Below are 14594 nucleotides of genomic sequence, written 5' to 3' on the forward strand. Positions count from 1 at the left end.
TAAAGATTTACCTAATTATACCCCTTGGTCTTGGATTCTGACAGTTTATCACTATTTCTTGAAGTACTGGAGTAACACCTACACATATGTAGAATTCCCTCTGTGCTTTGTTGTCCATGCCCTCAGCATTCAGAGAAAATCATAGCAAGAAGATAATCAAACTTATAAAAAAAAAAAACAGAAAAAATAAAATAAAGACCATATGATGTATAGATTCTCTATGGCATCTGTTGTTGTTGATACCACCCCCACCCCCAGCAATGTTTCAACAATGTTTATTTTGAAATTAAAGGTTGACGTAATGTTCTAAAAAGCAAAAACTAAGAACAAGTAAATGTGTTATAAGTTTATTATTACATGGAAATAATATCATACAATAGTGTAGAAAAAAATCTAAGCTAAATGTTGTCTTAGCCAACCTGTACAAAATCCACAATAACACAGTTGTTGTTTTGTCCTTAGAACAATGTTATGTAAAGAGTTCTGGGGAAAACAGGATTTAAATTGTTTAAAAATACCTATTTTGATTTGAAATAAATCAAGCAATGTTCAAACTCGGAATAAACAATGCCCAGCACTGTTTGAACTTCTGTACAGTTCATGGTCTTAGCACTCGTGTCAGATCACTTGAAATGTATACCCATTTCTACAGTTCATAACAAAGGACCATGTTCAAAATACCTCATTAACTTACATCAGATAATCCATTAAAAAATTTTGTTAGCAAGTTGAATATTATATGATCCATTCCTTCCCTACACAATGGATTTAAAAGGATGTAAACTATTTTGTAAATGATCAAAATTGACTTGGAAAAGAAACTACCTACATCTGTGATTAAACATATAAATCAGGATGTTTAAACAAGAGAGGAAACAAAAATATATCCTCAAATTTTAACTTTGCCAAAAAGAATTCTTCCATATAATTTATACAGCTGTGCAATTTAGAGAAATGAGATAATTGTAATTCTAAACAACCAGCACTTATCCATTTGTTGATAATTGTACTTACAACTTCTATCAACATTGAGACGTCCACTGTATATATTATGCTTGATCTACTTTTAAAACCTGTGGTAGCCATTTTTGTGATTTTTGAAAAATTTTGATAAGGTATTTTATGTTTCTTCTGGATTTCCTTCTGGTGTATCCTTAGTATATGTATAATATACATTTGCATTGAACATGGTCCATATTAAAGCATTTCAAATTCATAACAAAAATAGAGACAATATATTGGTAACAAAGAATCTATTAAAACAATTCAACATTAAGATATCTTTATCTAAAATTATATTTATCAATACTTCTTTTGTAGGACAAAACAAGGGAAAATAAAATAACATATCAGCATAGGGTGTATTTTTTATCCTCACAAGACTTTATCCTCTCATTCAAACATGGAACTAAATGCTGAACAAAAATGAGCGAATAAAGCATGCAAACAAAGGGATCGCTGTCATATCAATCAGTGTTACTAAATATAGAATGAACACAATTATAATAATATTATGTTTAAGTAAAATGGCATGTTCTACCTCAAAATGTAAACTTACACAAATTCTGAAGCATCAGAAATGCTTCTTCAAGGGTGTCTGTTCTACCTCTGACTTGGCACTTCAGGTAAAACTACTTGAATCATATCAATTCTTTGTTCAAAAACATTCTGACCAAATATGAAAAGATTTGAAATGAAAACATACAGTACTTGAGAACGCTGGTGATGTCTTGTGAAATAAGTTTTAGATTTGTTGCTATGTCCTGAATATGTGTCATTTGATTTTCTTTATGTCAGAATGATTTGAGAAAAAAAAAGCTGTGAAATTCATAGCATGAATTCTTCTGTTTTAAACAAAAACAACATAATTTTTGTGTTTGAGAGATGAAAATGAATTATCAACATGCAAAATGAGTACAAACTCCACAAGAAGATACAGTCACTTTAACATACAGCTATAATCAATGACAACAGCAGTTTGTAGTTACAATGTGTGATTGTCTCGGCCATGTCATGGTGTTGACATTCCTTTACACAACAATAAACATCTAGTAGATCATTAAAAAGAGTAACTTCTAAATTCATTATAATGAAACAGACTTTTTCATGTCTTACATAATAGGCCGGTCTCAGCAGAAAGAACTATTTCTCGTTGCTTTCAAAATTTTAGAATATATAGAAATAAATACATTGAAAACAGGTTTATGCAAGTAAAAGTGTGATAATCAAGCAGGTTCTGGAAAAGATAACTGGTTAAAAAATTGTTTCAAATCTTGGGTTATTTTGAAACTATCAGTCTTAATAAATTTCATCAGTTGCTAACAGAGAAGGATGGAACCAAAAAATGAATTACCAACAATTTTTGTTATTGAAAGGACAACACTGTACATTTGGTAAACAGTGATAATACTACAACACTGACACTAAGACACTAATACCATCCAAAGAAATATTGGAATTTAACATGACAAACCACAAGACTTCAAGTTTTATACACTTAGTATAATATTCATACAAACATGGATATTGAGCTCTGTTATCCTAGTGGCACTGTGTAGGAAATGGCTCTGTTAATACTACCATATCATACTTCAGTAATTGTTGAAGTTACTGAAATGAGGATTGCAAGAGAAAGCCATTATCTAGGTGTTGAAATAATTCAAACTGATTACAAACATTTTCTATGATAGCCTATCAGAAATTTGAACAACTTAACATCAATTATCCATCTGTTGACATGTTATTACATTAATTTCCTGTAACCTTGCTTGGTTATATAACAGTAGGTGGGGAAAGGTTTTGAGATTCTTAATAAGAATGTATCTGGACAAACAAGGTCCTGGTTTCAGGAATGTTGCCCAGATATATATTTGACCTCACTTGCTGTGCTTTTTCCTTCTAGTACGGTGAAAGCTTAAGTAGGGGAGATAACTCAAGTAAACAGATACCAGTAGCCTTGTTCCATAACACGCACGACAATCACTACACAAATGATTCTTGAAGTATGAAGCATGTTAAAGTTATAACTACCTATATATTGAGCCTATGTAGACCTTCCTAACAACATGTATGACACAAAATACAGAGGCCTTCATCCCACATAACACACAAAACATATTACTGGAAGCCCAAAAATATAAAGATATTGTGATACTCCTTAACTGGCAACAAATCTGCCTGCATACGAGTTTGAAAGATATTTGGAAAATATGCATATACAAATATTTAGTTATGTTAACAGTAGACAACAAATTTTACATCCATTATTTTCATGGCAGAAAATCCCAACATAAATGAATTATCAAACACTTTATGTTAACATCAGATAAATTTCTTCTGAACATAATTGGGTAATGAAATAGCTTCAATACTTTGACAGTTATTTTAAACTCATATTTACTTATGAGACCACTTCAAAACACTGTAATAGTTAAACATAAAATTCTCAGTATCAAATTTATATTTCTGAACTACATGAACCCATCTTACCAGATCATGTTTGGGTTCACTGATATTTGATTAACACTTGAATCAACAAGGTATGTATATCTTCAGGTGGGATTATCATCAAGAAAGTATGAAGTCATGTACACAATACTTTCCCTCCTATATAACATAAAATAAAAATCCATGTTGAATGTTAAATAAACAGACCTAATTTTAGCACTTAGTAACTGTCAGCCAGCAGTAATTATTGAAATATTTAATGTCCACAGGTTTCTTAAATCATATTGCTGAATTATCATGTGAGCAAGACCTGCATAAACAGTCAAATGTTTGCAACCAGTTCTGACATGACAGAGAACTCTTTCAGCTATTGAATCTATTTTAAAACTCTCCACTGTCTCAGACAGTAAGCGATTCAGACAAAATGTATGTCAAACATACCAGATATCCAACACAAAAATGTAATGAATTCTGCATCTATCTCCTCAGGGAATAGACTACAAACTTTCCAGATTTTTTTGTCTGTGTGGAAATCCTTCACAGGTACAACATTGATAGTATAAAATATAAATGAATAAAAAATATCAAATATGGAAATTCACAATGGGGATTTAAGCAAAATTATGTCTTCTGCAGTGTCGCAGGGAGCATGACTACATTCTTCTGTTCTAAACACATCTTTAAACATAGCACAATTCAATACATATCTGGAGTGTTTGAAAACGGAACCTAGAAAATGTAGAATTAGGAAGGAAACATCAATTATTGCTTTTCATCTGAATCAATAAGGGTAAAAACATAGATACCTTACCTAAAGATTACTGAAATATAAGCTTCAGTCTTGTCACTGTTGGCATAGTTATTGCTGTGTTACAAAATTTCATTATTCTCTGAAAATGACATCCTTTATTCAGGAGTTGAATAAGTGCAAAAATTAACATCATCAGATTTGTATTAAGTAAATTGTAAAATATATATGTAATTTGAAAGTATCTAACAAAGCACAATAACAACCTGTAGTGCTACTCTTCACACCAATACTTAATCATCTGAATATCAGATTGAGACAGCAGAAAACTGATGTTTATTTCAACAACCTATGCCATTAAACATAGTAATTATCAATGAAAATTAAACCCTCTTATTTGCTGAACACACCTGTCTGATTTATACTTAACAATCATGACAAGCATCTTAAAAATACCTGCCCATTTCAAATGACAATATCTACCTTACTTAGTTTAAGTACATTTGATATAGTAAGAGAAGTAAAAGAACAATACAACCCATTAACATCACTACTGAAAATATTATATATCTTCAGCACTGATCAGCAAACTTCATGGAGAAGTCATACCTATTGGAAGATCAATACATGCTGGTCTAACCATTGATACTACTCCACAGAAAACTGTATGCATCCTTTGCATTTAATGTAAGAACTTTATTTCTGCCAACAGTATCAGTCTGTAGGACATATTCTTATAATGAATGGGGAAAACAATAGCTGGAGCAACCATTCACAGTCATTTACACACGCTTATATCTACCGTGAATTACACAAAATGCAGATCACAATCCAAAAGGAAGTCTTGACGAGATGTTTATGTTGATTACACTTGGAGATTTTATTCTCTTTTCTGTGTGACCTTGGTCTATAATGTGCCAATACTGCACTTAGGACACTGAAGAAATTGGATTGTGGGGCGAGCCCATCTGGGTCAACACTTTGTCCAACCACTGAAGTGGTCCATTGAGATGAATTTCAATCCAACATGGCGTGCTTGTTACATCCTGGCGATGATACTCTGCGCCCCAGCCCTTGACAAAGCTCATGCGAATAGTACACATTTTAGTAAGTTCATATACTGCTTCAAAACCATGGTTGACCGACTGACTCAAAAGAGATGCAAACTCCTGGTTGTTGAATATCTTTAAGCTGCAACCTGGAGGTATCTTGCACACTGTTGTTGGGTGAAAACCATGATGATAATTACAGTTTCGGCTCTGTACAAATATACTACTGTCACTCAAACATTCTGCAAATACCTCACCACCTACGTAATACAGATGAACTCCTGGAAAATAAAAAAGACATCACCGTCAAAAAAAGAAATCTCTCAATTGAGAATACTTTCTCATTACCTCTGAAATTAAACAAATACAAATGAGAGATTAAGAGGTTCCACTGGCCTGTAACGTTCATATGGTATCACGGCAAAATAATCATATTTCTATCACACTAATTTTTCTTAATCTGGATTTGAATTTTCAAATGATGATTCCCTGTAAACATCTGTAAGCATATATTTAGTGAGGGATTTGAACATCTCACCAAGTTCATCCTTGAAGAATTTTTATCATTATCTTCATGATTAGTGTACATTTCAGAGTGCTCTCTGGTATAGAGTTCAAGAATTCAAGTATATTTTGAAGTACTTTCTAATATTCACAAGTGTTGTCTACAATAGTTAGTTGGTTTATAATTTGGAGAATATGATGAAGTGTTCTAATTGAAATTAAAAGTTTCTTTTCTAACCTTTACTTATATGCCTGCGAGTATTCTCTATGGTAGAGTTACGGTTGACGTTGGACAGGAGTCCAAGACAGAACCTGTCTGCATTGTTGGAGGGGTCTGTAAAACCGTCCACAACAATGCTGGTCTGAGAGGCATGGAAAGCCTCTCCTACGCGGTTGTTCAATTCATAGTATACTATGGAACACCAGTACTGTGGTTCCTGGTACGTCACTGGTTGTAGATCTGTCAATAGAAAGCATCTAAAGTCATCAGAAAACTTCTGTTTCCCTTCATAAATTAAATTTGTTCCAGTCTTTTAAAATACAATGCATTTTAACAATATATAAATCAACTGAATTATTCATAAAACTTTCAATGTAACAAACTACTAATTATCCAGAAGTTTCTAAATCTGAAAACTGACAAACTGGTAGTCAGGATAATGATCAAGATACCTACTGACAAGTTAGAAAATTTGTACTAAAGACAGCCACAAATATTACTGAAAAGCACTACATTCTTTAACACAGCCCTGATATATAGTTCTGGGTAGGTAAGCATTGAAATTTGTCTGCAAGCTAGTATTCCAAATTTGAAGTACAAGCCTTGTGACCCCAGTAAACACAATGAGTGACATGGAAATTAAATAAACTTTATGCAGACACATCAAATAATTTGATAAAAGAACATGCAATATATTGTTCAATAAAAACCAAAAACACTGCTTAAAGATTCATAATGAATACAAAATAAATTAGATCCATCTATTCTACTTACACAAATAGATGTTTTTGGCCCAAAATCTTGAATGAATTTCAATCTTAAAATCAAGCCTCAGCTCATTATTATTGCATATTGGGTATAAAAATAAAGCAAAATTAAGGTAAAGAAGCAATATTTAACCCAAATAACAGGTAAATAAATTTACAGAAAAGCAAAAATAAAAAAAAACAGACTCAGCACATAAATGAAATTAAAGCACTTTTTTGTATCTTAACCTGTTCATTCAGGTTTTAATATTATAAACTTTATCTATTAAGAGCAATTTACCTGTATTTTCATTTCTGTAATCTCCTCTATCACTTGACTTTCTTTTCCTTAAAATCACCATTTCAAAATTTATTATGATTTTTTTTATAAAATTTGTTTAGAACCAAACTCAGCAGCTTAAACCTGACCAGACTGAAATTTTCTCAAGAGAGTGGTGCACACATAGTTTGTGCCTTACATTTTGTACCGATACCTGTAGGAGTCGGCATGGTATCCATAGGAGTTGGTTGTTGTGGACCTCTCACAGTGTTCCTACTCTGATTAGCATGTTGCATGTTCATGTTCTGGGAGTTATCGTCATGAGGTTGGTATGCGGGTGGAGGTGTACCAGCTGCAAGAAAATCAAGTTTTTTTTCGATACTTTGTTACTACTTCACAAAAACTTCAATGCAGTGGTTCTTTCAAAATTCATACATTTTTAAACTATACTGTTTTTACCTGGTAGAGCTGAAACGAATGTTCTGAAAGTTTGAAGTAAAAACCTCCTCTCTTTTCACAGTCAAATTTCAGATACCTCAGGTATTGCCTATAATTAATAACTAAGTACATTTACAGTGCTAATAATAAACATGGACTTATCTGATAATCAGTGGCTTCTTTAACCTAATTTATTTGACAGTGTAATTGCAAAAGACTAAATAAATGAAATATAAACCATAATTCTCATACAACAGGTGACAGCTACATGGCTTCAATGAGATAAAGTCTGAAAGGGTTGTACCTTTTACTATGTTAGAACATAAGTTATACTAGTGTTAAAAAAATAACCAATTAACATACTATGAGGTTATTGACTTACTAAAAAAAAAAAAATATAAAATCCACTGCCATTTATCAATCATTACAGTACACTTTATCTTTCTAGTTACACATAACACTGAATTTTTTGTTATGTAAAACAATCCATATCTTTACACAGTAACTCCATGAAACCATTCGTTTCAGCTCTAATACCTGGTAATCCGTAAGGACTGCTGGGCCCACCTGAACTGGCTGGCGAGTGTGGACCTTGTGAGGGTTGGTGGAAGCCATTCGGGTCAAAGCTCACATTCTGTGGCATGGCTGGTTCTGGGGCCTGCTGAAACGGTGGCATTGTTGGAGAGCCAGCTGGGAACTCGCTGTACCGGGGGACTAGAACTGGGGGAAGCACTGCAATCAAAAGTTTCATAGAAAATAACAATGATTTACCTTTTGTATGTCAAAGTGATAGAAATTAACAATGATTTACCTTTTGTATGTCAAAGTGTGATAGAAAATATCAATTATTTACCTTTTGTATGTCAAAGTGATAGAAATTAACAATGATTTACCTTTTGTATGTCAAAGTGTGATAGAAAATAACAATGATTTACCTTTTGTATGTCAAAGTGTGATAGAAAATGACAATGATTTACCTTTTGTATGTCAAAGTGTGATAGAAATTAACAATGATTTACCTTTTGTATGTCAAAGTGTGATAGAAAATAACAATGATTTACCTTTTGTATGTCAAAGTGATAGAAATTAACAATGATTTACCTTTTGTATGTCAAAGTGATAGAAAATAACAATGATTTACCTTTTGTATGTCAAAGTGTGATAGAAATTCAAAGTGTGATAGAAATTAACAATGATTTACCTTTTGTATGTCAAAGTGTAGAAAATAACAATAGAAAAGTGTAACAATGATTTACCTTTTGTATGTCAAAGTGTGATAGAAATTAACAATGATTTACCTTTTGTATGTCAAAGTGATAGAAAATAACAATGATTTACCTTTTGTATGTCAAAGTGTGATAGAAAATAACAATGATTTACCTTTTGTATGTCAAAGTGTGATAGAAATTAACAATGATTTACCTTTTGTATGTCAAAAATAGAAAATAACAATGATTTACCTTTTGTATGTCAAAGTGTGATAGAAAATAACAATTTGTCAAATGTCAATGATTTAATGTCAAAGTGATAGAAAATAACAATGATTTACCTTTTGTATGTCAAAGTGATGTGATAGAAAATAACAATGATTTACCTTTTGTATGTCAAAGTGTGATAGAAAATAACAAGATTTACCTTTTGTATGTCAAAGTGTGATAGAAATTAACAATGATTTACCTTTTGTATGTAAAGAAAATAACAATGTGATAGAAATTAACAATGATTTACCTTTTGTATGTCACAAGATTTACCTTTTGTATGTCAAATGATTTACCTTTTGTAGTCAAAGTGTGATAGAAAATAACAATGATTTACCTTTTGTATGTCAAAGTGTGATAGAAAATGACAATGACCTTTTGTATGTCAAAGTGATAGAAAATAACAATGATTTACCTTTTGTATGTCAAAGTGATAGAAATTAACAATGATTTACCCTTTGTATGTCAAAGTGATAGAAAATAACAATGATTTACCTTTTGTATGTCAAAGTGTATAGAAATTAACAATGATTTACCTTTTGTATGTCAAAGTGTGAAGAAAATAACAATGATTTACCTTTTGTATGTCAAAGTGTGATAGAAATTAACAATGATTTACCTTTTGTATGTCAAAGTGTGATAGAAATTAACAATGATTTACCTTTTGTATGTCAAAGTGTGATAGAAAATAACAATGATTTACCTTTTGTATGTCAAAGTGATAGAAATTAACAATGATTTACAATGATTTACCTTTTGTATGTCAAAGTGATAGAAAATAACAATGATTTACCTTTTGTATGTCAAAGTGTGATAGAAAATAACAATGATTTACCTTTTGTATGTCAAAGTGATAGAAAATAACAATGATTTACCTTTTGTATGTCAAAGTGTGATAGAAAATAACAATGATTTACCTTTTGTATGTCAAAGTGATAGAAATTAACAATGATTTACCTTTTGTATGTCAAAGTGATAGAAAATAACAATGATTTACCTTTTGTATGTCAAAGTGATAGAAATTAACAATGATTTACCTTTTGTATGTCAAAGTGTGATAGAAAATGACAAAGATGTAGCTTTTACATATCAAAAAATAAATTGCTTAGTGACAAAACAAAATGTTTCTTAAAGATTTTGATCAAAAGCAAAAATGACCTTGTCACATGCAATTCAAACATTAAGTCTCAGGTTTATCTACTATAACAAATTATTTATTGAATGCTCATTTCTAATTATATGACATTTCAGATTCTTTAATGAAATTGAAATATAATCTTGCATGGATTATATGCAACTTCACTTGGAAGAAAAATATAAATTTTATTCTGAATAGGTCTATTTCTATGAGACAATACACATTCACTAGAAATTTTCAGATACTAGAGATCTGAACCGAATTCTCTGTGTCAACTAGTTGTACAATCCATCCCTGTACAGATATATACAAATATTGGTTTTTGATCAAACATTTAGATAAAACACTCTTGTCAGATCTAACATCTTCAAAGGTTTGAACTTCCTGTGGAATATTCATGAAAACTGGATTTGAGCTGAAATATCTACTAATCTACTACATTAGGAAACTGTGAGACTATTTTACCTGGGCTTTCTACACGTTTGTAGTGGTAGGGATTTATGCACACTTCTTTCTGTTTAGCACTGAATGGGTATTCACAGCATTCAAGAGGTTTAAGTTCATGGTGACTTTGTAGATCAGGCCATCGCCACACACGGCAATATATGACATGGGGAAGTCCCTTCCTGTGTGAAACTTGAAGCCGGCCATCCAGAGATCGGGGAATAGTCACACATTTACTTGGTTGTCCTGGACTACTTAACGCTTTTTCTAGATCCTCAAGTGCACCCTTTTTCTTCTTCAGCTTTTTGACAAGAGAGTCTACCGCCTTTTCTGCCCATTTTTCTTCCTCATCTCCCTGTTTCCATCCAAGCAGGCGCTTGACAGCTGGACTTGTGAAGGAAAAGAGACTGTTCAGGCTGGAAATTGGGGAACTCATCCCTCGGTTATATCTGAAAAACATATTACAAATGTTATAACAGAGCACAGATAAATCCAAAACATCCTTTTAATACATGTATTCAGTTCTATCATCAAAGAAAGACACAATTTACAACTATAACACTGAGAAACACTTGGTACTGATAAGAGGTAAGAATTGGGGAAAAAAAGCATAACTGATTAGAAATTGATTAAAATCAGATAGGCTCCTCCATGTAGCTAATCAATTCCAATATGGCTGCCTCCATGTTCAACATTCACAGAAAGTGAATTCTTTTTCTGTGGTAGTTTTTTCTTTTAATATTTTCTTTTTTGAAACTTGAACTTAAAACAACTCACTAACATATAATTTACAGATAAATGAATATCATTGGTGTCGTTATTGTGTATAATATGAATTCTGTTTTTGCCAAAACACAAGAAAATATTGAGGTATTGATGATGGATTATGAAAAATTACAATCTTGTCAATCAATAATCACAGGAGATAAGGTTAAACAATTAAATAATTGATTATATATCCAATCATAATCTCATCACTAGTATTCTGTAAATACTGATTATGTGTAAACCTATAGTACAGCAATGACATGAAAACATGCACATTGACTTTATGTATACATGACCACATAAACAGTTACATCTTGTATCTACATAACCAACGATCAATCAACCATTTATTTTCAACTTAATTGTTAAAATAAATGGGTCCTACAAAATAGAATTAAAGTAATTTCTGTAATTCTATGAGTAAAATCAAAATTTGATGAGCACAGGACTTGAGACTTGTTTGTACATATATTGCTGAATCACATCCTTTAGACTTTTTTTCCACTGCAGTAAACCACCATCTGTTGTTAATGTGGCAGTCTCATATAACACAATGGAAATCATAGCACGTTGTAAGTACCCTATACCAACAGGATAAAGGTGAAGTAGTTTATAAGCGGTCTATAGATGCATGACTGGTCTAATTATACCTGCATACATTAGAATGCAACTGAGTTGCATACAAATGATCTCTAAAAATTGACTTGATTTAATGCTATCATACATACAGGATATCAGATATCTGCCCACGTTTTGCCTGCTTCAGTGTACATAACAAACAATGACATTTGACATTTACTGAGATACACATGCAAATTTTGAAGTATGAAAACTTTATCACTAAACTAACAATATTCTATATGGATTGTCAGAAGCTAAATCAACATAAACAATATGACTAGTCAGAAACTAAAACATTCTGAATTCTCCACAGGTTGAATATCCTTTCACAAATTATTGATAACATGTATCAAAACGCCATGAGATATAGAAAACCCTTTCAATGGTGGCATGGGTTTGTTATATGTATAATTTAGCCCACTACAATAAAAAGCACCAGATCAATTCTGGACTTAAACCTGTAGGTCTAAAATTATGTTGCTTATTGGCCATTGGCATAAAAAAATTAAAATTCAAGAATGCACAAATTGAACCTTACAAAAGGTTTTTAACAAAGAGATCAATTGAAAATTTTCAAATCCAAAATACCTGGTACTTCATCTCTTCATCAGTATTCTAAATTGACTTGTATTTTATTCTACTTTTTTCTGACATCGCTCTTTTCTTTATTACACTTTTCTGATGTTTTCATTGTTTGGGGGTCAATTACTCACTGATTACATGCAATCATGTATGGAGTATCCATTAGCAAAACATGTTTACTTGCATTTTTCTTTGACTGCCTCTTCCCAGAATGCATTATGTCTCCATGATATTATTTTATAACCAACAGGACAGAACAAATTCAACCCATACTTGCCATCTTTAGAGAATTTCCTTTGGGGAACGTGTACATGTCACAAATATCTTAACAAACTTTTAAAATGATATCACAACCATCTCTTTCTGGTCAATATACAAGATACATATATAAGTTTTATAAAGGAGTTAAATATTTACCGATCATTTCTGTCTAAAATAGGGGCCAAAAATTATGGGTCTTAATAGTCCCTCCTAATACATAATTGAGTTTTAAGTATATTTGTTTAACACTTCATGATGGTCTCTTCATTAAAATAGCAGTTTGTTTATAACATGCAAATATGTTGAAACTACTGTAATACTTTAATATTGATATACTTATAAGTCACTAGATGTAGCAGTCCCACTTGTTTACTGAACACTCCCCCAGCACAGGACCCTTGGTTGGTAAAAAAAAAACAACATATTGTATACCAAACACACATAAATAGGGAAGAAATAACCTTGCCAGGTGATTATATATTGATGAAAATTGAAGGTATTCTATTGTATACATATACACCTACATATTTAAGCCATTTTGATATAGTGTTTGCTTAGAAAGGGAGAGGTTACTTGTTCGAGCACCAGTATGGACGGACTTGGTGTCACTAATCATTTCAATAGTAAGCTAGATATACGAGGGAGAGGTGCATTTAGATGAAATCAACCTCTGTTGCGATCGTTATCATTACCGGGTAAGAAGACATTCAGAAGTACAGTTCACTCCTAGCCTCAGCTGGTGAAGATATCTTTTTCACAGTTTTAACCTTGTAAAGTGTCCCTTTGAAAGCAAACTATTACAGCTGATTTTAATCTAGCGCTGACTATTGTACAGTTACATAAAGAACACGGGCTTCTACATAGTAAATACTCATCATGGGCAGAACTGTTTGCTCAATCTTCCTTTAAGAATATATAAAGATCTCTACAGAAATTCATGAACACACAGGAATTACTTTGACTATGAAGTGCAATAACTGGGAAAATTAAAACCCTCCACAGCACCCTGACTTGAATTGAAATAAGGTACCGAGCACATGAATTAATACTGCTACCAAAACAAAGCTGTTTACATGGCATTACATCCAAAGACACAGTGACCAGGTCCCTTGACATTCATACCACAAGGACGTTCTTGCATACTAATCAACCCAGCATACTGGTCAATCTTGTGCTAATTTCCGAGAAATTTCTGTACATTGGATTAAATCATGTCACAGAACCCATGCTGTTCACCAAGTATTTGGCAAATTGTATTATTTTTATTTCATAAATCTTTGGTATCGAAATATGCCAACATACAACTAGAGCACATAAATTAATTTCATGCTGGAAGAAGTCAATGAAACTGATAAAATTTAACTACCTTATTATGTAAACATACATCTCAGACATTCGTCTAGCCTACGAGACACATGCAATATTGAGGTTTCACGTACGGTTTCAAAAATACCATAAAGACAGTCCGCACAAAATATGTAATGAAAAACAGAAAATCTATAAAAAGAATCACAAAGGGTAATCAGTACGCTTAACGGAAGTCATGTTTTACAAATATACACTCCCAGATGAAACCAAAATGGCCGAGAATGAATCTGATCGCCAAACGAATGCATCATGTTCATTGATATTCTATATACCTCTAAATCGCTGGAATTGGTCCAGGACACAATATGTCGGCACAGTAAACCGTCTAATTATTCCTATCGGAGTAATTATGAAATTAAAATGGTTGCCATCAAAATTTGTACCAGTCTTGTTCCAGTTTTCTTCTTTATTGAGGATGGCGACAGTACGACGGAAAGAACCGTACTACGGAAATAGATCGCGTAAATTAATTCGCTCTAAATTTTCCAGACATACTTCCTGT

General features: G+C 32.1%; 1 protein-coding gene across 3 annotated transcripts; it reads right to left on the reverse strand.

The window, feature by feature from the left end:
- Positions 1–331: 331 nt before the first annotated feature.
- LOC132544800 (mothers against decapentaplegic homolog 5-like) lies at positions 332–14512 on the reverse strand. Of its 3 annotated transcripts, none has more exons than XM_060208448.1 (6): positions 14365–14512; positions 10514–10941; positions 8000–8164; positions 7194–7346; positions 5987–6208; positions 332–5525 (listed from the first exon to the last, which is right to left on the reverse strand). In XM_060208448.1, the coding sequence occupies exons 2-6, from the start codon at positions 10926–10928 to the stop codon at positions 5125–5127; spliced, it is 1356 nt and encodes a 451-aa protein (XP_060064431.1). In that variant the 5' UTR covers positions 10929–10941; positions 14365–14512; the 3' UTR covers positions 332–5124. The 3 variants fall into 3 exon arrangements, with proteins under 3 accessions (XP_060064431.1, XP_060064430.1, XP_060064429.1); XM_060208447.1 differs by having other exon boundaries at positions 7209–7346; positions 7970–8164; XM_060208446.1 differs by having other exon boundaries at positions 7970–8164.
- Positions 14513–14594: the final 82 nt, after the last annotated feature.

Source organism: Ylistrum balloti, unplaced genomic scaffold (assembly GCF_031769215.1).
Source record: "Ylistrum balloti isolate Yb309-2 unplaced genomic scaffold, AGI_CSIRO_Ybal_v1 Utg369808, whole genome shotgun sequence".
NCBI classification, from domain to species: Eukaryota; Metazoa; Mollusca; class Bivalvia; order Pectinida; family Pectinidae; genus Ylistrum; species Ylistrum balloti.